Below are 23,005 nucleotides of genomic sequence, written 5' to 3' on the forward strand. Positions count from 1 at the left end.
TATGATAGAGGAGATAAGCTGAGTTCTGTGATATATAGGTTACTAGCTGTTACCCGCAACTTCGTCTGCGGTGATTGTAGCAGTGGGTATATACAGGCGCGGGTAAGGTTTTCGTAGTGTGTATAAGGTATGGGATATGAAATGTAACTTTGTATCTTGTTTTTGCTGTAATTCAGAGAATACGTGAGACTTTTGTGTTGAAGTTACTTTGTATTTGAGCTGCTATACGGAGTTGTGAGAAACTTTACATAGTGACTTTGTATTTGAAGTTAACCCTTTCCCGCCGATGGCATTTTTTGATTTTCGTTTTTCGTTTTTGACTCCCCTCCTTCTAAACCCCATAACTTTTTTATTTCTCCGCTCCCAGAGCCATATGAGGTCTTAATTTTTCCTGGGACAAATTTTTCTTCATGATGCCACCATTAAGTATTCTATATAATGTACTGGGAAGCAGGGGAAAAATTCAAAATGGGGTGGATTTCAAGAAAAAATGCATTTCTGCGACTTTCTTATGGGCTTTGGTTTTACGGCGTTCACTGTGCAACCAAAACGACATGTCATCTGTATTCTGTGTTTCATTACAATTCCGGGGATACCAAATTTATATGGTTTTATTTACATTTTGACCCCTTAAAAACAAATCCAAAACTGTGTTAAAAATTTTTTTTTTGAAAAGTCGTCATATTCCGACAGCCGTAACTATTTTATACGTCTGTGTACGGGGATGTATAGGGCGTCTTTTTTTGCGGGACCGGGTGTACTTTGTAGTTCTACCATTTTCGGGTAGAAAATGATCACTTTGATCACTTTTTATTCAAATTTTTATCAGAATCAAAACAGTGAAAAAACGGCTGTTTGGCACTTTTGACCATTTTTCCCGCTACGGCGTTTACCGAACAGGAAAAATATTTGTATAGCTTTGTAGAGCGGGCGATTTTGGACGCGGGGATACCTAACATGTATGTGTTTCACAGTTTTTAACTACTTTTATATGTGTTCTACGGAAAGGGGGGTGATTTGAATTTTTAATCCTTTTTTTTTTTTTATAATATTTTTTTTACTTTTTAAAAACTTTTTTTTTTTGCATTTATTAGACCGCCTAGGGGTATTGACATGGATGGGCGGTGTCGCGGATTGTCAGAGCGGTGGGGGTTGGCAAATATGGCTGCTCCGGAGCGTTAAAGAGAGCCTCCTGGAGTATCGTTAAGGTGAGGGGCAAAGTGGTAAAGTATATGTATATGTGATTGTGTGGGGTTAGATAGGATTATATGATAGGATTAAATAGGATTATATGATAGAGGAGAGAAGCTGAGCTCTGTGATATACAGATATATAGGAGAGAAGATAAGCTCTTTCTCATATTATTTAGAGCAGGATTTTTTAGTATATAAAGCCAAGTACATTCAGACAGGACTCCTATGAGATACAGCAACTGACAGTGAGAATAGTTAATCTCTTGGGTGTCAGTGAATGATTATAGCCAGCAGGGCCGGCGTCAGCGCACGGCGTACTTGGGCAAGTGCCGGGGCCCACAGAGCCTCTGGGGGCCCCCCGGCACTTGCCCGCCCCAGCACTTGCCTATCTCGATTTAAGCTCAGCTCCTGCTTTAACGCTGCGGGCCGGCTTCGGCGTGTGTAGGCGCGATGTGATGATGTCAAATCGCGCCTACAACTATGTGAATGGCGTGAGAGCAGAGAGAGGAGCGGCGGGGGAGCGATGGAAGGTGAGTGTAAGTGTTTGGTTTTTATGTTATACATTAAGGTGGAACATAATGAAGGAGGCCCATGAAACTGGGGGGCAAATGAAGGGGAGGGGGGGACAGCATGACACTGGGGCAGATGAAGGGGGGGTGGGGACGGCATGACACTGGGGCAGATGGGGGGGGGGAGAACGGAATGACACTGGGGCAGATGAGGGGGGGGGGAGAATGGCATGACACTGGGGCAGATGAAGGGGGGAACGGCATGACACTGGGGCAGATGAGGGGGGGGAGAATGGCATGACACTGGGGCAGATGAGGGGGGAGAACGGCATGACACTGGGGCAGATGAGGGGGGGAGAACTGCATGACACTGGGGCAGATGAAGGGGGGAGGAACGGCATGACACTGGGGCAGAGACGGGGGGACATGAAACTGTGGGCAGATGAAGGGGGGAGAACGGCATGAAACTGGGGATAGAGATGGAAGGGGGACATGAAACTGGGGGCAGAGGAAGGGTGTATATGAAACTGGGAGAGAGATGGAGGGGGGGTATATAATTTACGGGTGACTGTAGGAGGATCATACTGTGTGGGAGCACACGAAAAATGAATGAGAATGGGCGGAGTCAACATAAAAGTGGGCAGAGCTAAATTTACTGCGGCGCGCCGCACATTTTATCCCTCTTTCTACTCTTCAATAGTTGGGAAGTATGGCATTGGTGACGCCACACTCCTGCGTGACGTCACTCGCTTCATCTGCGACATGCAGTGTCCCTCCTCCACAAGGGGGCCCACTGAGGCTCTGTCGCCCAAGGGCCCATAAAAACCTGGAGCCGGCCCTGATTGTCACCTATGAAATGTAATACTTCTGGTATTTATAATGGAACTATAGGGTGGTCCGCTATGAAAAGATAGAATAACAAGAGGCCTATATACTCTTCCTAACCAGTGGCCCCCCAAATGTCCGTGTCCACCACTGCATCCTTAGAGGGGCTGTCCATGATTTTTTAAAATGTATCCTATCCTATATCATGGATTAGCTGCTCGGAGGGCCTTAGGGCTAAGAACTATACAGTGTACAGAGCCGGAATCTCTGTTTAGTGGCAATGAGCTACTACTGCAGCATAGTTGTCATTGAAGCCAATGGGATCTGAGATGCAATATTGATATCCAGCCCCTATACTGAGCTTCCAGCTCTATGTACTGTATAGTTCATTCATGCTGATCTATGCAGTCCATAATAAAAATAAATAGGCCATAAATAAGAAAAATCATGGACAACTTCTTTAGGTTGATCAACAGTAATCTGATGGAAGTGTTTATCATCCCTGCAGCGCCATCACTGGAGAAATGAAACATTACATTCTAACCATTGAAATGTATGTACTGTCAGGGTAATGTATGGATGTGTTGAGTCCTCCAGAGTCAGGGACACTCTTTGCAGCTACTCTTGGCTCCACTATTCTGGTTCTGATCGCAGCAATCCTATCCATGGTGCTGGTTGTTACTTATATTCTGTGGTTTACATCAGCTTTGCTAATGGTTTATAATTCTCTCTCGTTTCACGCCCATCTTATCCCATGCGTGAAGTTGTTTCAGTAAATCCCCCAACCCACCCTTGTGTCACTGTTTACCTTCTTACTGGTCATCGTGATGTCATTGTGTAGCTATGTTCCCACATTCATTGTTGAACAATGGAGGAACAGGTTTGTGTGCTCGCTGAAAGGAGCAAGATGAAAGAAACTGAGATGTCCTGACAATGTAGTCGCCACCGTATCGCACACTGTGTAGCTATGTGTACAGGACAACAATGCTCCGTATGGCACAGTCATCCTCACTCTTAGCCCGAGCTCGCCGTTCTCCTTTCATTCACTCCAACAATAAATCACTTTGCGATAAACGCCCCGTGTTTAATGGCTTCTTCCTGCATACCACATAGGGCAGCTCACTTACAGACACTTTGTCATGGGGTATTACCACAATATAATGGCCGTCCTCACCCTAAACCAACAGGAAGACCTTGTCCATTTATTTCAGCGATGCAACACGTTTTTGTGTTTCCCACACAAATATGGCCTATGTGCTATACTGGACAGATGTAGCAGTGCTGAATGTGCCAATTGGCACATAGACCCTATAAAGGGCTAAATGGACTGAATTACATCTACTCAATTAGATATTTAAAGGGTCTGGACAAACATGGCTGCTCTCTTTCAAAAATAGCGCCACACCTGTTCAGGGGCTGTTTCTGATACCACAACTCAGTTTTATTAAAGTGAATGGGGCTGAGCTGCAATATCGGAAACAACCCATGGACAGGTGTGGCGCTCATTTTGGAAGAAGGCAGCGATGGTATTCTATAAACTATAATGGGGCCCGTGTGCTTGCCGCAAGATCTCTGCAGGGAACATGCGCACAGGAAAGTACTTCACAATCTACTTTCCTGTCCGGAGATCTCGCGGAGAGCACACAGACCCCATTATAGTCTATGGGGTCCATTTACTTTCACTGCACACCCCTTGCAAATACGTTCGGTAGTCCGTTCGGGGGTCCCCATGCCGTATTACCGAACACAGATGTGAACCAAGGGTAAGACAGGGTGCAAAATAAACAAATGAAAAACACACTTAGCTCTGCTACATTTAACTTTCAGATCAATGAAACGGGCTATGCTACAAAATTCAGAATATGTTTGATAAATGTTTGATATTTTGGCATGTCTAGTGCATGTGGGTAATGGATTAGCCTGGTGTAGGAAGGACCAGTCTTAATGAATTCTTTTAGAAGAGTGTATATTGCATCTCCATTTGCAAGGAAGGTCCTCATCCATGTGCGGTATTATATACCGCTAGGACGCCGGTGCAATGTTGGCTTTCCTGGTATGTGCTTCGGTGCTGGAGATATCAGTTAATTTCGGCACTGATACCTCCCCATTGTCAGAAGGGCAGCCTGATATCCCAGCGATGTGCGGAGTGTCATCTGAGTGCAGACTGCTACAAAATCAGCCCCCGGGGATTCATGTGCATGAGGCCTAGCAGAATACTGGAGTAGAAGGGTTAATGAATAAATTCTGCTCAGTGTCTGTTATTATTATGATCAATCATTTCCAGGTTTCTGTACCCAAGTACGAGCCATGACTTTGGATTGTAGTTTTTCACTGAATATCAGACCTGTACTATGCCAAAGTGTCACCTTATGCCACTCTATGAGCCGTCTGTATATAAGAGAGGCTGCCGCACCCAGGAGTAAAAGGTTATCAGCATTACAGGAACAAAAGAGGCCATATCTGCATCGCTCCCAGCACAATGATCCTGGTATGAATACATTTTCTCTTACTGTTTGGGTTGTGCAGTTTCCATGAGGTCTGGCATCTGCTCATATCAGTATCTGGAGAGGTATTTGGAAAGAGTGAATGCAGAGTTTACAGTGCAGGATACACACACCAGCAAAGTTGTGGCCGAATCTATCCGTATATGGCTTAATTTTTGTGTCAAGTACAATGATGCGTCAAATAAAATCGAATTTTCATACAGATCACCACTATGTGATCTGTCGGGGTCTGACATTTGGATCATTTGTTCCAGCAGCCTCAAAGGTATTGGAAACTGCTGGTGGACATTCAGCACATGCAGCACCTCTCCTGTACAAGTAATAGAAGAGATGCTGCAGTTCACCGGAACCACGGCTATACAGTGGATGGTATGTCTACACCACTCCTATTACTGGAATAGTGGCAGTGCTGCAATCTCTGCCTGTCCACTAGTAGCTTACGGCACCTGACCGATGGTAGAACAGATGATCACCCACAAATCCATTCGTAACGCTGTGCCCCCCCCCATATCTCCTCTGTCATCACTGTCTACTGCCCTAACCGTTCTCTCTGTTCTGCCAAAGACTTTAGACTTGCATCCTCTGTTATCTGAATATTCCCCCGCCCATTTCCAAGACTTATCTCGAGCTGCACTGGTGCTCTGGAATGTTTTACCCTGGACAATCCGTTTAATATCCCCAACTACAGGAGCTTCAGACAGACCCTAAAATCACATCTGTATTGTCATGTGACCTGATCACAGTGTAGTGTGCGGAGGTGTAGAACACTTTAGATCTTTCCTCCTCTGTTCCTCAGATCCTGTCCTCTCCATCTAGAAGTTACCCTGCACTCCTTACACTTAGTATCTGTATACTCACAGATACCGGCTGGTAACGTCTAATACAGCTTCAGTTACATGACCTTATCTATTAAAAGATGGCTGGACCATTGTACTAAATAAGCCCTATGACCTCGAGTCCCCCTAACTCCGCATAGATTGTAAGCTCTTGGAAGCAGGGCCCCCACTCCTACTGTTTGACATGTTTATTGATTTGTCACATCTTATTGTCTGTCCATGTGTCCTCTCATTTGTAAAGTGCCTTGGAGTATGTTGGTGCTATATAAGTAAACTTATTATTATTATCTGTGCAGGGTTTGGGTGTCGGCTCCGGCTTCGATTTTGGGCTAGAAACCCCCTTTTAAGCCACTCACATATCCCATCCACACATTGCCGAAAAAAACACCCGGCAGATTTGCTGCAATTTGCTAAATTATTGCGTTTTGGAAAACACATGTCAGAAGCAGAACAAACATTTACAAAATAACTAAATTCAGCCCATTGGCAAAAGTGACATATACAGTACTAGGCCAAGATGGCTCATTGATTGAATTTGCAGCATGTATAGCTTTGATAAGGCTCAGGGCACACAAGGAGGTTTCTGTGGACCATCCCTGCACCATTGCAATGCAAAAGGAAATATCTCGGGGTAAAACCCACAGCAATACTTGCCATGCTGCCGGTTTTAGTCATAGCATGTGCGTATGTTTGATCTCATCCCCAGAGCTGCAGATCACAGCGGGATAGTGGTCAGCGAGTCTGTGGCAACCAACCCATTGCAATCTTGCTGTGTGTGGGCTCAGCCTGAGGCCAGCTGCACATGGGATTTTAAGGTCTGGAAAGTATTCTCTGAATTTCCAAGACTGCACTGAGTTGGGAGACCCAGACACAGTATGACTGTCATCTATGGTGTTGTGAGTCCTTGGACTACTTTCCTGTACTGCTACCATGATGGTATAGTCGTCCGGTGTTAAGGCAGTAACTATCATATGGTCAGCTGGCCTATGAGATGTTTTACCAGGAGGACTGTAACCTCAGTTGCAGGTATGGTACATCCACACTACGATGGATCAGAGCAACAGACTGTAATGACAGCAGTGTGAAGGTACCCTAACATTGCAACAGGACAACACACCATAGAGACAGACCAAACAGCTGCCCTCTGACCCTTTGGGAGAGAAGGCTATACCCAGCTTGGTCCCATATGTGACGAGGAATCAACCTAAAGGTGTCCAAATGGCTACAACATCCGTCAATGAAATGAGCGTTCCCCAGCTGACTGCCCCATACACATGTGCGCTCAGTTCAACCGAGTGTGCATGTGTTGTGAATGGGGAGAGGGTTGAAAGTATCTGCCAGACACCTTGGGTGCTTGTTATCTCTAGACAGAACAACAGGAACAGGCAATGACATTCTCTCTGGCAGAGTCGGAGGTCCCACACACATCACATGATATATGGTATCTGTCCTAATCTAAGTAGTGATCATAAAATAAAAGCAATTATGAAAATTAGGTATTTTATTCTTCTTTTAAATAATTTCCAGTGTAAAACTACTAATATGACAGCAGGATGTAACATAACCAGTAGACAGTGGCAGTACTCCTATTCTTCTAGGTATTATCAGTGTCATGACTAATATATCTCTGAGCAAGCCTGCAAGCTACCGACAGTATATACATTCATTGCCTTATACGTGTATGCAGAATATTTGTCCGGCGTGTTAAGAGAATCAGAACATACAAACATATGTAGAAATCTACAGTACAAAATGTAACAGAATACATAAAGAAGAACGACAAGGGGTAACCCAGGAGCAGCCATCTTATAGGATAAATCGGTGTTCAGCTAGTGCCAGGGCTGTGTCCTCAGACCCATTGGTACCGTCAGCACATTGGCTTTGATAGAAGACACCTGATACACATTAAACGCTTTACATTGTACAATAAGTGCAAAAACCTTCAAAAGTTCTAGGAAATGTCTCTCTTGGGTGTCAAATCAGCGTTCCCTGCAATGAAAAACCCAACAATAGTCCTTGTCGGTCGGATTCCTCATGCGGTTTGTGTGCTGTTTGCGAGAGCCCCTTCTTTGTTGGCGAGCAGCGGTGCGGACACACTGGTGGGACTGGGCGCAGGAGGAGGAGATCCACTGTCCGGATACGGGGCTGGATCACTCAAGTGATTTTCAATAGGCAAACTAGATGAAGACAGAAATGATAAATTAGATATAACGCAAAAGTAACCTTTTCCCACCAGATTAGGGGTAGGTTGGGGCAGAAGTGTGATACACTATTGGTCAGGTATATGGACAACCCCTTTAATATAAGCCACCGAACTCTTCAGGCAGATATTAGGGGAAAGACAGTCGGACACGTTGAATTTCAACACGACTGAGTCTTTTGTTCTTACGAATGATACTGGCACGAGGAAACAAACAAGGAAAAAGGCTAAAAAATACAAACTATAGAAGATGCCTAAATGTTACATGTGTTCACATTACACGTGATTGACAGACAGCAGGAGACGACTCTACAAGACTATGTATGTATGCGTCAATAGCACGCATCAATAGCAATCTCTCAAGGCGACCAGCCTGAGTTGTTAATGCACCTGAATAAGGGCGACTAGCCCGAAACGCGTTGTGCTTGTTTACTGAAATTAAAATTTTGGAAGATTTTCTGGTTGACCATTGGTGTTTGTGCGCGCTTATCCCCACACCTCCACGCCTGTTTGGGTCAAGACCCTGAGGGACGTCATATTTCCATTCTTCATAAATGGCTGACAGTTGTGGTCACACACAGCAGTAAAGATCCTCTAAGGGTGCATTCAGACTACGTAACGCCGGGCGTGTATGAGAGCCGTACACGCCGGCATTACGGCAGACTGCCGAACACTTCCCATTCACTTCAATGGGAGCGCTCGTAACAGCGGCGTTTACGAGCGCTCCCATTGAAGTGAATGGGAAGTGTTCGGCAGTCTGCCGTAATGCCGGCGTGTACGGCTCTCATACACGCCCGGCGTTACGTAGTCTGCATGCACCCTAAGTCATGAAAATTAGAGATGAACGAGTACTGTTGGGATCAGCCGATCCGAACAGCACGCTCCATAGAAATGAATGGAAGCACCTGGTACTTCCGCTTTGAAGGCGGCCGGCCGCTTAACCCCCTGCGTGCCGGCTACGTCCATTCATTTCTATGCGAGTGTGCTGTTCGGCTGATCCGAACAGTACTCGCTCATCTCTAATGAAAATAAATATGCAACCATTATGTATCGAATATTAATATTAAAAATAATAAATAATTTTATTGTGAAGCCAGAGTTGCAGTCGGTAACGTTTTTTGACTGTTCCCGTCTCCACCACCCTGACAATAACCATGTAGTACATGGCACGCACAAAAAATTCTTACCTGTCCTCAATCTTTTTTGGTATGTTCCCGGTTATACCATTCCCTTTGCCCACACTGGGGTGATTATTCTGCTCGGTGTGATGTATGGGAACCTCAGAGGTCTCTAGTAGTGTTTGTGTAGTGACTTCTGCTGGCGGGTCCGTTTTTGCTTTCAAGAGACTATTTTGTGAGTCCTGGTCTTCCTTCGGTGACTGCGCCCTTGTACTCTGAAGGTCCACTGCTGTCTCCTTGTCCAGGAAATCATGGCTGGTGATGGTCATCGCGGACACTCCATGGTTGGCTTTAGCAGTGGTACTGGTTCCCATGGACTTGGAGAGAACCTTCAGTTTGTGGGAACTGGATCGATGATGCTTCTTGTGCTTTGGTTTCGAGTTGTGTTTGATGAAGAATTCACAGGACTCCTGCAGGACTCTCCTGCTCTCAGTGACTGGGCTGGAACATAGATAGACTCACATTATAACATGTCTCTAGTATGAACAATGGCCTATATATTGGTTATACAGTCTATGCCATACAGATTATGGAAGGGCAGTCATATCTAAAGAGTGGGACAGTGACGTGGAACTGGTGGATGTGGCTTGTCTGGACAAGGAAGCACTATAGCATCCTGTAGTTACATTAAGGTATTGTGTATAGATAACAGGCTCAATGGCACCCCTTGTGGATGGAGCAGTAAAGACTCAATCTCCAACTGGGAAAATAATTCTGTACTGCAAGGAGGCGTTCACACTGATGTCTGATAACTTGTACAAGTTCAAGAGGGGCCTTGTAAGTAAAAATATCACGGCTCATAAAGTTTTGTTTCTGTAAGTCACCTCTATTACAAAATTGTCTGAATACTGTATAAGCAATGCCGCCCCTGCTACCTCTTGTGTCACCCCCTCTACCTCATAGATCGTAAGCTCTTGCGAGCAGGGCCCTCAGTCCCATTGTGTGAAATGATGTTCTTTGTTATGTATCTGTCTGTATTTGCACCCTACAAATTGTACAGCGCTGTGGAATATGTTGGCGCTATATAAATAAATTTTTTTATTATTATTATCACAGATTATGGGAAATAGAATTTTTAACATAGGATGTTTATCCAGGGTTTCGTCAGCCCACCATGTTTGGAGATGGGAAGGAATTTTTTGTGATGGGGAATTGGTATCAGCCTTATGGGTTTTTTTTTTGCCTTCCTCCAAATCGCCATAAGTTTATAGGTTGGACTGGATGAGCTTTAGTCAACCTTATCAGCTGTGTTACTATGTTGTTGTTTTTTAATTCAATGATGTTACTATGTTTAAGTTGACACCAAGTTCTAACCATAGTTCCATAGTAGATGAGGTTGGATGAAGACATCAGTCCATCAAGTCCAACCTATAACCCTACAGTCCGCTACAGTGTTGATCCAGGGGAAGGCAAAAAACCCCATGAGGCTCATGCCAATTGCCCCATTTCAGGGGGAAAAATTCCTTCCCGACTATAAATCTGGCATCATAGGGCATCACTGGTACTGAAATCCATAGGGATCACTGGTACCGAGGCACCACCATTGTAGCCATGCTGCTCAGTTGTCGTATAAATTGTAGCAGTATTTACCCCACAGAGCTAATTGCAATGGCCTATTCTAAAGACAGGATATCAAGTGTAGAAAGTATAAACCTGTTTAAAGGTATAACTAAACTTAAACTATAGAAAAATTTTTCCAGGATGTGTCCGCCCTACGGTCAGAACTTGGTATCAAGTCAAAATGCAAGCTTGTCTTGTGGACTAGGTGACTGACTAATACCTGTAGGGTCTTTATGACACCCTACCAGCAGACATTCTGGATTTCTACATGCTCAATTGTTTGTACTAGCAGCTTATTACATTTTCATTACTGATAATGCATGCTTAGTCGATCCAAGTGTGCATGTGTATGAGAGAGTCAAAAGGAATAGCTGCCCCTTGAATGAGCCTTTGTCCAGCAGCTATTTAAAGGGATTCTACCACTAAAACATATTTTTTTCTAGTTAACACGTCGGAATAGCCTTTAGAAAGGCTATTCGTCTCTTACCTTTGGATGGGCTCTCCACCGCGCCGTTCGTTCAAAATACCGGTTTGTACCGGTATGCTAATGAGTTCTCTCGCAGCGATGGGGGTGTCCACCTCTCTGGTCTTCTGTATCCTCCCCTTGCTTCTTCAACGTCTCTGTCGGACGCCTGCGCAGTACGCTCTGTTCGGCAAAAATTGCCGAACGTACTGCGCATGCGCGAAATTGCAGTGCCCGCAATATGGCTGGGACCGCAACTTTGCGCATGCGCAGTACGTTCGGCAATCTTCGCCGAACAGAGCGTACTGCGCAGGCGTCCGACAGAGACGCTGAAGAAGCAAGGGGAGGATACAGAAGACCAGAGAGGCGGCGCTGCGGTCGGTTTTCGAGCTGCAATGGGGACGCCCCCATCGCTGCTCCTGCGATGGGGACGCCCCCATCGCTGCGAGAGAAACCGGTATTTTGAACGAACGGCGCGGCGGAGAGCCCATCCAAAGGTAAGAGACGAATAGCCTTTCTAAAGGCTATTCTGAGGTGTTAACTAGAAAAAAATGTGTTTTAGTGGTAGAATCCCTTTAAGGTTTGGAAACCATTACACTGTAGTCCCAGAGAACAACACATAGGAGAATAATCCAGAAAAAAATTCAATAATAGTCAAGTTTCCCCCAATATTTTTCCATGAATATCTAAAATGGCGTGCTGATTTTCTTATAGTCCCTGATGTAATGAAGTCTTAATGTGATCTTGCCGTTCCTCTCATCTGCATTTACAGGACTCAGGGCTTTCTAAAGATAGAGTCTAAAACCAGTGCACATGTCATGTAAGAATCCTACCACAACCTCCAGGTAAGCGGATAAGGTTTCAGCTGAACACGGAGAAATGTCAGAGACAAACCAAATATTTGCTGATTAGACAGAGCGGGCGCACATTATTACATGGGGCTCTAGGCAGACATGTCCTCTGCTGACAGAGAACAGACCGCAGAGGAAAGGAAATGTAAGCCCTGCTGTATACTACATTCATTCAAGACCACAGAGGTGCAAGTCTGCAGACCATGGCTAGAGGTCCGGAGAACAGCGGCCAAGAAGGTGCAGAGAGAACAAGCAAGCCTTGTGCCATGTAGACCGCACCAGCTGCTATTATGTCATTTCCTGACGAAAATAAAGAGCGACTTAGGATGGGAAGTGACAGACACAAAGTCTTATAGAGGACTGGGAGGTACAGTATATGGAGCATGAAGGAACATCCATGCCAGAAAACACATAAGTTAGGGTCACCAGAATCAAACCGTGATTCCATTTGGCGGCTCAGTTGAGCTATTTGGAGCAACAGACATGCCCTTGTTGCTCCAAAGAACTCATCTATCTGCAGGGCTGGGTTGATATTCTGGGTTCTGGCGACTACTCCCTTTAAGGTGGCCATATACATTATATAAATAATGAACAAACCTGCTGACTTTTACAGTGACCAGCTGTTTAATGCATAATGGCAGCTGTCTAATGCATAATGGCAGCTGTCTAATACATAATGGCAGCTGTCTAATACATAATGGCAGCTGTCTAATGCATATTCGGGGGGGGGGGGGGGAAACTGGGGGCAGAGATGGGGGGGCATGAAGCTGGAGGCAGAGATGGGGGGACATCAGACTGGGGGGCAGACATAGGGGAGGAGAAACTGTGGCCAGAGATGGGGGGGAAAGAAACTGGGGGCAGATGAAGTGAACTGGGGGCAGAGAAGGGGGGACATGAAGCTGGGGGCAGAGATGGGGGGGGAGAAACTGGGAGCAGAGATGGGGGGGGGGCATGAAGCTAGGGGAAGAGATGGGGGGACAAGATACTGGGGGCACCGATAGGGGGACAAGAAATATAAGCGGTTCGGCGCCACCGCCAACCCGCAGACGAAGTCGCAGGTAACTGCTAGTATTTACATAAAAGGAACAGACACTACAACTTCAACCAAACTCCTCCTCACTGCATGACCCCTCCTGATCCCCATCTCATGATCACAAATGTTTTCAATGGTGGGACCCCCAGCGATCAGACAATTATGTGTGGATTGGTTTGTATTGCTGCTGGTACAGGAGGAAGTCCCATGTCCACTGCCTCCAGGCCTGTACCCATAATGTCTACAACTGATGCCAGTCAATTATCATTCTGCGGGTCAAACCCCTTTCCCTTGACCTAAGAATATTGACCTAATATGGACAACATATCAGAAGGGTCCTCATCATTACACAGGTGTCACTGATAAAAGCTGCACCAGTTCGGAAGGAACTTGGGGCAAACATTTAAACTGGTGCATAGAAAAAAAACATCTACCTACAACAGGCGGACTCTCAACAATAACAGGTGATGGCCAGGGCAGATGTATTTAGAAGGGGGAGGCAGCTCCTTCAAGGTAATAACACTGTCAACTATTGTATTCTGATCTTCATGATCTTATCTTGATATGAAATTCCATTGAAGATCTTCACCAACGAGGATGTTCTTGGCAGTCGTCTGAATATCATCTCTATTATCTCCATGTAAATATGTATTCTGCTTTGATGTGGCTGAGATGAAACCAGCCGACAACCAGGGTATTAATAGATCAGAGCTCCATAATAGCATTCAGCCCACTCATTCCTTCTTAAAAAGTTCAATATACAAAGCCAAGTCAAAAATTTGTAAGAACTTGTGCTGTACAACTAAACACAGAAAAAGCAAAACATGAACAGAATAGAATAAAAATTTTCTTACTCTTGCTTTTGGTTTCGGTGAAAAAAGTTGGCCCACTCGGAACAGGTTTTTTTGCTTCCGACCCAGAAAATGGCCGAGATCCCCACGATTAACGTCATCACATATTTGGTTAGAAACAAGCCAAGGTCTGGTCTGGATAAGCTCTTAGGCTAGAGAAAAAGGATAAAGAGAGTTACAAGTCTTATTCTTCTGCCGACTTAGGTGTTGCCATTGGGTTTGGCCAACGTTTGCACCCAAGGTGATCATTTCACAATACGTCTGACCTGTGGGTGGTCAACAAAATCTGCGAGAACTTGGACTTGAACAAATTTAGTGTCAGAGTAAAAAAATATCCCATAAAAATAATAATAAAAATTACCTGGTATGGGCATGGAATATGGTACTCCTGGCAATGGTCTGCAACCCAAGTCATCTCCCAAGAAGATCTAGATAAGAGTTCATAGACATAGCAGCACAGTAATATTCCCAAAGGAACAAGGTAGGTGCCACTGAATACGCCAATACGGATCATGAATTTTTTGAGTTTCTCTTGGTTCCTCTCATCGTGTTGTATGACTTGCCGTACATTGTTCAGAGATATAATCCCAGCAAGGAGTAGAGAAAGTCCGATAAAGACACTAAAACAAAGAGGCAAGAGCACAAAATACGTGGACACGTTTTGGTCATAGAGTCCGACAAAACAGACGCCACTGATATTGTCTCCTTCCACCTTGTTCATGGCCAGAAGTACAACTGTAAGGATCCCGGGAATACCCCAAGCCACTGTGTGAAACCACATGGACTTCTGCTCGATGGCCTCACAGCTCCATTTCTGACCAGCAGCCAAATACCAAGTGATGGTAAGCATGACCCACCATATAGTCCCAGCCATAGTGCTGAAATACAGAAGCATGAAGATAACCGTACATGCTTTGTTCTGGGAACCAAGGACCACGGTGTCCTCATCTGCATAGTCTTCGTGGGCCTCGTTGCAGGCGATAGAGTTACCCATAGCAAACCCAATGAAGTATATGAGTGCTACGATGCTGTAACAGACTGAGTAGAAAATAATTGGTCTCTCGGGGTACCGAAATCTCTTCACGTCGATCAGAAAAGTGAGGAACGTGAAGAGTGTGGCGCATAAGCAAATGATCGAAATAATGCCAATGAAGTTTTTGGCAAAGTCTAAGTCTTCTTTTTTGAAGTACATGTTGGGGCAAGGTGGCGCACAGTGATTTACACCCAAGAATTTGTAGCCAGTCACTTGGAAGGTTTTCAAGTGTCGTGGGCACCAAAACCCATAGTCTTTTTGGATTTTTTCTGATGGCGTATATGTGCTTTGTTCCTTCTCTGGCGTCTTTGGTGCTGTACAGTCTTCCAGCCTGAAGAAGAGAAAAAAAGGTAATTAATCTATATTTTAATATAGTCAAACCTTTATGGTCAATGTTCTGCAACCTTTTCAGATTTGGGCACCCCTACCAAATAATTTTTAACAAAAAAAAAAAAAATTCAGTTGTGATGTGGTTTTTAGTGCAGCTTTTGAATTTACAGCGTAAACATGTTAAATAAATTTCTTTCACTTGTGGGCGCAGCTTTTAGCTGTTTGTGTCTGATAAGTAGCGGAGCTTCTCAGATAGGGGAGGTGAGAGCTCCGGGATTTCTGAGCTCGTCAGTCGGTTTAATGAATTTGGCTGATAAGGGCTGAGATAGGGAGTCTGTTACCTCTGTATGTAATACAAACTGACTCAAATCCAGCTCTGCTACATCAGCTTCACACTGTGGTAATTCATTTACAACCAATCCTGTGCAAGTGAAACCCCGCCCACCAATGTGCTGAGAAAAGCAGGAAGTGAAGAGAGCACAACAGCCTGCAGGTTAGTGAACAAGGGTCATGGGAATACCCCATTAATAAGGCTCCTGTTTTATATAAAAAATTAAATATATCTGTGCTGATAGTCCAGAATTGCAAAAACATGACTGTAATATTCCAAGAACAGAGCCACACCTGTCCACTGGTTATATGAGCTATTGCATCTCAGCCCCTTTCAGTTGAATCAAGCAGCAATACCAGACACAACTCATGGACAGGTGTGGCAATGCCTCGGAATGAAAGCAGCCATGTTTATTTTTTCAATTTTGGACAACCCCTTTAAGTAATTTGCAGGCCACCACTCACCTGTCGCACTCTAGCTCTGCAGGCCAGTCAATGTCAAAGGTGTCAATCAGGTTCTTGCAGTCGGAGTAGACCGTCTCGCACATGGCTCTGCAGGGCAGCATAATGTGCTTGGGTTCTGTACACTCCGGAACGAAAGCCATGCACAGAAATTTGTTCACTTCGGGAGAACACTGGAGATTCATGAGCGGGAAAAAGGGCTGTGGAGACAATTATATTGGCATGGTTAGAGAGGAGGGTCCCAGGGGTACCAGAAGTACATGACATTAAAATATACATCTAACGGAAAAGCGGTTACAAAGAGCGTTTCAACTTCATAAATAGAATGCAAAAATTTGGGTTAAAGCAGGTAACTTTTTGGCAATACATTCCCTTTAACTACGTTTTTCCAAGAGGACCAACAGAGGAACGGCACAGCATCAAGTTCTATAAGGAGGTATTCTGGAGCTCTCTATTAATATTTATGTGGATTTATTCTTCCATGTCAGCGGCCAATGTACACAACATCTGCTGCACACCTGTCGCCAAGCGCGCTCTCGGGGCAGATCACCATTTTATTTTTTTCCCTGTGCTCTTTGATGGTATAAACAGAAACACGACAGGAAAAAGAATGTATAATGACTACCAGGTCGCATCCATATTAGAGATAACGGCCGAGAGGAAACGAGAAAAAACCCACAAAACCCCCCAAGACATGAAAAATATAGCAAAAACTGAGAATTAGAAAGTCGCTCTGGCAAGGATTTCCTGCTATAGTCTCAAGATCTGACGCATGTGGATGAAATCTTCTAAATCCCATTCGCATGTGTTGTACTGTACTTAGTGCAGAATAAACATCATAAATCTGCCATGTCTGAATATGGCTTTAGGTAGTTTCCCCTATGTCCCAGGTATACATAGGGGACCCATCTATAGGGCATATATATCTATTAGAGGTAAATATAAGTGTATCTCTACTTCTTCTTCTCTATTGATGCTTTTAATCTTTCCGAACACAGAGGGCGACCAGATTTTACAAAAAACTCTTTATTTGAGCTGGAAACTGACCCCAGGGCACAGAACACACAAGTCTTTCATAGTTCTCAAACCTGCGTGGTCCTGCGGCCGCCACCGCCGAGACAGATTCATCACTTTATACAATGTATAGAAAGATAACTTTGTAAAAGAAGGAAAAACTAAATAACTTTCTGCCAAAGTTTACATTAAATACACTGCCTGTTTTATTGCAAATAGTGATAATAGACGCTCTATAAGTTCTTGTCTTAAAGGGAATGTTAAATCTACCGTATATATTTTTAAGAATTTTCTAAAAAATTCTAGATCACTACTGATAGATAAGAAAAAAAGTTATCACCTGCAATTTTCACTCTGGCCACTAAACCTAATAATAGACAGACACTTGCCAATTTAGAAGAGGGTTGTTTTTTTGCAGCAGACACCTCAGTTACATAACAGATAGTATTACAATAGAGGAGAACACCTCTCTAGATAACATCAATGACAATAGCTGATGTCACAGCCTATCTACTGCCCTTCCCTGCACAGAGTATGTCTACAAAACTTTCCCATAGACCTCAAAGAGTCGGGTTCAGTTTATCATTGCCTATGGCCATGACTGTGCTGTAAAGCAGATCACTAAAAGCTGTTAACGGAGCAGAGGAGAAGCTCAAGCACAATGCAAATGGCAAACAAAATAGGAAAAGGAATACATTGTGTCCACTTCTGAGAAGGTGCTTGGTCTCTGGCTGGGAAGAAGCTTGCTGCAGGAGAAACCTTCCTCCTCCCACTGCTTTTTTGACACTGCCACACTATTTCTCATAAACTGTCCACCAAAAATGTAAAGAACCAGGATCTTCTGTTTTCTTGAAAGGTTTCAAAAAGGTAGAAAAACTGATAAAAATGGGACACCCTTATATTTCAATGGGTGGATAGACTTCCCCGGTGCCATCCTCTGGCCTTCATTCCATACTCGATCTGTTCAGCTTTGTATGTCGAACTTTTCCCTCTGATCCACAGTGGAAAGCTGCGGATGGGTTTTCTTTTACACTAAGATCAATGGCAGATGGATTCATCTCAGTTTGTGCCCATTTGTCAATCTGTTTTTGGCCCGATCAACATGCCCCAAAAGAAAACAAAATAGCAAACAGATTTTCTGTACTGTCAATGCAGCTTTTTACATACTTAGGACATGTTTACACATCACAAATCTGCCTATGGCAAATCTGATGAGAATCTGCAAGAGAATCTATAGCAGAATTCCATGACAGACACCAGGAATTTTGCACTGGATGTGCCCGCAGATCTGCACATGGATTAGCCCTACTGAGCTCGAGGGCGGCACATTGTGAAAACGCAATGTTTTGGCCATGGCGGAAATGGAGTGGCAAAAAGCATTGCGTTATATGCAACCTACATAAGAGATGGGATTCTGGCTAATCCATCCACACGTTGCAGAAAAAAAATCTGCAGCAATTTTGCAAATCGCAGTGTGTATCAATTATACTTACGGAAATGTTCTGTAAAACAACAGTCTTTTCTGCAGCGGTTTTTTTGGCTGCGGCTCTGTACGTGGTGCCTTAGCCTAAAGGGGTTATGTGGGGAAGAAAAACTTCTACCATTGTGCTACCTGCAGCAGAATATGCCACTTAGGCTTAGTCCTCCAACAGACCAGAACAACAGACAGCTTAACCTTAATAATATAAAGTTGCGTCCTCATCACACGGATTTTGATTCACCCTAACAGGCTCTGCTCTACTCCTCCTGTTTGTCCTCGGAGTATGGCGTAGTCGGTCAAGGGCTGCTGCACGACCAACACTATGGCACATCTTTGGCGTATGAAAAGCTGTGCACCAAAGATGCGCCATATTTATACCCATCTACTCCAGAACACCGGCATAGATGGGCTCAAAAATATCCCCTTTATATATCAAACCATGACGTGAATCGTACAGCTATGAGGTTTGCTGCAGCAGTCAAAGGGTTAAATATAAAATGTCTGCCCCTAGGAGCCGGAGCCTGGCATTCTGCGCTCATTCACAAGATGTTTGTCCTACAGGGAGTGTAAGTGAATGGGATTAGCAGTATGGAGGACAAACAGGCATCACTATTACAAGCAGGCACACGTCAACGCCTCCATTGTGATCATTACAATAGCTCGATGGCTACTTTATTATTACTACTAAATATACTGTGTAACCAGAACATTAACAAGGACAATTCCTGCGGGTCAGAGGGGGACAAGGGACAACAGATGTTCCCAAAATTACCAGCAACATAATATAAAGGCATCTGGGGAGATTTAGAAAAACTACAGCAAAGACAAGTGGGCGGAGCCACTCATAGCAAATAGTCAAAAGGTCAACAAATCATTTTCCATAGAACCCCAGAATCAGTTCTTGTATGAGCTGCGGAATATGTGGGCACTACATATATAAAATGTATTATTACTATGGCTGCAGTTTGCCTGCACTAGTTTTGATAAACCTCACTAACTATCTGCAAGTACGTTGCAGGAATTTTCATGTTCCCCTCCATTGTCCTATTTTAGACGATAATGCACCCACTCACAATGTGTGACCTTTGCCCTTTGGAGGAGGAGGCTTGGAAGTGATGATATGTAGAGATGAGCGAGTACTATACGAAACTCCCATTTCAAATAGGAATGAATGGATGCAGCCGGCACGCAGTGGGTTAAGCGGCCGGCCACCGGCAAAGTCTGCATGCCAGTCGCTTCCATTCATTCTTATAAGCGCCTGCTATTCGAAACGGCCGTTTCGAATAGTACTCGCTCATCTCTAATGATATGGCCCCCACAGATATAGCCCTGATCTCATCATCCTCCAGTCTGTCTTGGATGACATGAAGAGACAGAAGGATTGCAACAAGCCTACATCTACAGAAGATCCGTGCTTAGTTCTCCAAGATGGCGGCGTGAACAACCTCCATGCCAAAAACTTTCTGCAAATACAGAGAAGAACTGATGGACCCGTTATAAGTTAATGTAACCAATGGCCTATGGCCTACCTAGGACCACGGCCACAACAGCGTAGAAAGGCCAGTTTTGGAGCAAATTTTTGTTCCAGTTTGCAGCACAAGCAGGGCTTGTGATGGCAGAAGCTTGTAGGACAGGGCTGTGACATTTAATGGTGGATTTAGAGCCATACAAGCATAGAGAAAAAAATTCCACATTTTTGGGATGGGATTATTTCTATCAGATTATAATACATGACTAAGGCATTAGCTGAGCTTCCAGAACTTCCCAAACCTATCCTAGTGAATCCTCAGCGGCTTTCTACAATCTGCTGTAATCTCTGTAAGCGTATAATGTAAGTAGTCGGCACCCTGACTAAGAAACATATGCAAGGCATATCAGACTCAGATACGAGGATAGTCTCACTGGGAAAATGGGAGCATTTTTGTTGCATATTGTTATACTTTACAGCAGCAATTCACTACGTGGTCTTAGCCTTAAGAGGTTGTCACAGATGACACTTATTCCACTTATGACACAGCGATTGAACCCCAAAGATCAGGAGATCGGGGACCTAAAAATTCCTCTAAATGTGCATGTGAAGCCGGTTCTCCATTCACTTCTATAAATGAAGGCATGAGCACCAGACCTCCATTCACATGGAGAATTCGAAGTTTGGGCCCCTGTTGCTCCAATGCTGAGACCCCCGTGCAATGTGACTCTTATCACCCACTCTGAGGATAGTGAATAAGTTTAATTTGCGGCACAATCCCTTAAAGGGAATGTCCTGCCACTTTAAGCCGAGTGCTTATTGGGTATCTCCATCGTCACCATCCTGAGGCCTCGTTCACATCTGTGTCGGTTGTCAATTCGGGGAGATCGCATGGGGACCCCCCTTCCCCAAATGGACTACCAAACACATTGGCAAGCGGTGTGCAGTATAACAAATGCTTTCCGCACAGAACATGCGGACAGAAAAGTAGTTCATGATCTACTTTCCTGTTTGCATGACTCGTGTGGAGACCATGCAGAAAGCACACAGACCCCATTATAGTCTATGGGTCCGTGTGCTTTCACTGTACACCACATACCAATGCGTTCGGTAGTCCATTCGCGGGAAAGTCCCAATGCGGACTCCCTAAAACGGATTACCGACACAGATATGAACGAGGCCTTAAGAATAAAACGCCATGCACTGTCCGACCAGCTCTGCTCCAGTTAAATCTGAGGTGCAAAAAACCCCCAGTACTCTGGATTGGTGGGGGTCCCAGAATTGGACAATCCTTTTAGGCCCTGTTCACATCTGCGTTCGGGAAATCAGTTCCCTTCTTCGCATGAAAAACGTGGAGAGAAAAGTCCCGCAAGTAGCGCTTTTTTCTCTCATTTTTTGTGCGGAAACCACACGGACCCCATTATAGTCTATGACGTCCACAGGTTTCCTAAGGTAACCACTTTTTTAATGCAAATTAGGTTTCCATTCCGGGGTCCCCAAGCGCACTCCTGAACGGAAACCCCTCCGGAGATGTGAACCATCTGACTCCTTACGGAATACATTTGCAGTCTGCATTCAGTGTACATGCTGGGACATGTCTATTTTATTAAATACTTATATTGTTCATCAAATAACAATCCAGATACAAGTTTCCTTACAACGCTGCATTGCACCATTCCTCTGTCATCCCTCTTACCAATACATGTCCAGCAGGAATAACAGAGGGACTGGATATCGATCACTGGTCAAACAGGCATATGGCCACCAGCTAGTGAAGGTGTATGGAGCCTCCTTTAAAAGTGAATGGATGAAACTGATGACAATCACAAGAACAATGACGACAAGAGTCTGCGGACAAGAAGTAATGTTGGAGATCATGTGGGATCAGTCCAGACGCATCTGCCGGACTGTTGTGTCTACAGGCATCAGTTATCTTCCTCATCAGATATCATTGTGCTCTGGATCCATATAATAACAGTACTTAGACCACACAATTCGGGCAGACTGGAGTCACTCGACAGTGGATTCCCGAGTCATTAGACAAAGTGGTGGGGAATTAAGCCGGCTATCAGTATCTGTAACTACAAGGTGTGGCAAACTCATTTCATACCTGTTTAGCCAGAATCCCCCCCCCCCCCCCGACACACAACACACGAAAAAGTATCGAAGAAGTAGCTGAAATATGTCTCCAAAGTGTCACCTTGTGCAAGTTATAACAGCGCCTATCTGCAAAAGCCATATCAAATCATTCCTGACTCATAAAACTTGTTCGTACATCTTAGCCCAGATCAAATGATATAGCCGGGAGCAAGGACTCATCACTGAGGAACGAAATATTTCTCGGGAATGTAACTTAATATAAAGATATTGATTTCAAAAACATGGAGCAGCAGAGTGTAATTCACACCAGAACTCTACCTGCAGCAAGAGCTCGTGATACAACATATAATCGCCGTGCTCTGCAGTTACTGGCAGAACCTGTCCGACATGTACATGCGACTGCCTACATGTCCCTATAAAACACAAGGACTTTGCTCTAAGTAGTTTTTGCAAAAACAAGGGGAGACTTGTCATCTGCGAGCAAAGCCAGAATAAAAGTGAGAGGTATATAGCCGGCTGGAGATTAGGATTGTTATTTATCAATGTCATCTTGCTTATATAGTGCAAACATATTTCATAGCACTGTACAGAAACTGCCATTACTCACATTCAATCTAAGGGTGCATTCACACTGAGTAAACGCTAGCTTATTCTGAACGTAAAACACGTTCAGAATAAGCGGCGTCTAAAGCAGCTCCATTCATTTCTATGGGAGCGGGGATACGAGCGCTCCCCATAGAAATGAATGGGCTGCTTCTTTCACTGTGAGCAGTCCCATTGAAGTG

General features: G+C 44.4%; 1 protein-coding gene across 1 annotated transcript in view; it reads right to left on the bottom strand.

The window, feature by feature from the left end:
- Nucleotides 1-7,368: 7,368 nt before the first annotated feature.
- The window catches only part of FZD6 (frizzled class receptor 6), a 36,294-nt gene continuing 20,657 nt past the window's right edge, over nt 7,369-23,005 (bottom strand). The window contains exons 3-7 of the mRNA XM_075270251.1: nt 16,162-16,358; nt 14,365-15,367; nt 14,007-14,155; nt 9,255-9,686; nt 7,369-8,044 (exon numbers count right to left, since the gene is read on the bottom strand). Of these exons, the coding sequence (XP_075126352.1) occupies nt 7,900-8,044; nt 9,255-9,686; nt 14,007-14,155; nt 14,365-15,367; nt 16,162-16,358 (1,926 nt within the window). The 3' untranslated portion in view covers nt 7,369-7,899. The remainder of the gene's footprint in view (nt 8,045-9,254; nt 9,687-14,006; nt 14,156-14,364; nt 15,368-16,161; nt 16,359-23,005) is intronic.

Source organism: Leptodactylus fuscus, chromosome 4 (genome assembly GCF_031893055.1).
Source record: "Leptodactylus fuscus isolate aLepFus1 chromosome 4, aLepFus1.hap2, whole genome shotgun sequence".
Classification (NCBI taxonomy): Eukaryota; Metazoa; Chordata; class Amphibia; order Anura; family Leptodactylidae; genus Leptodactylus; species Leptodactylus fuscus.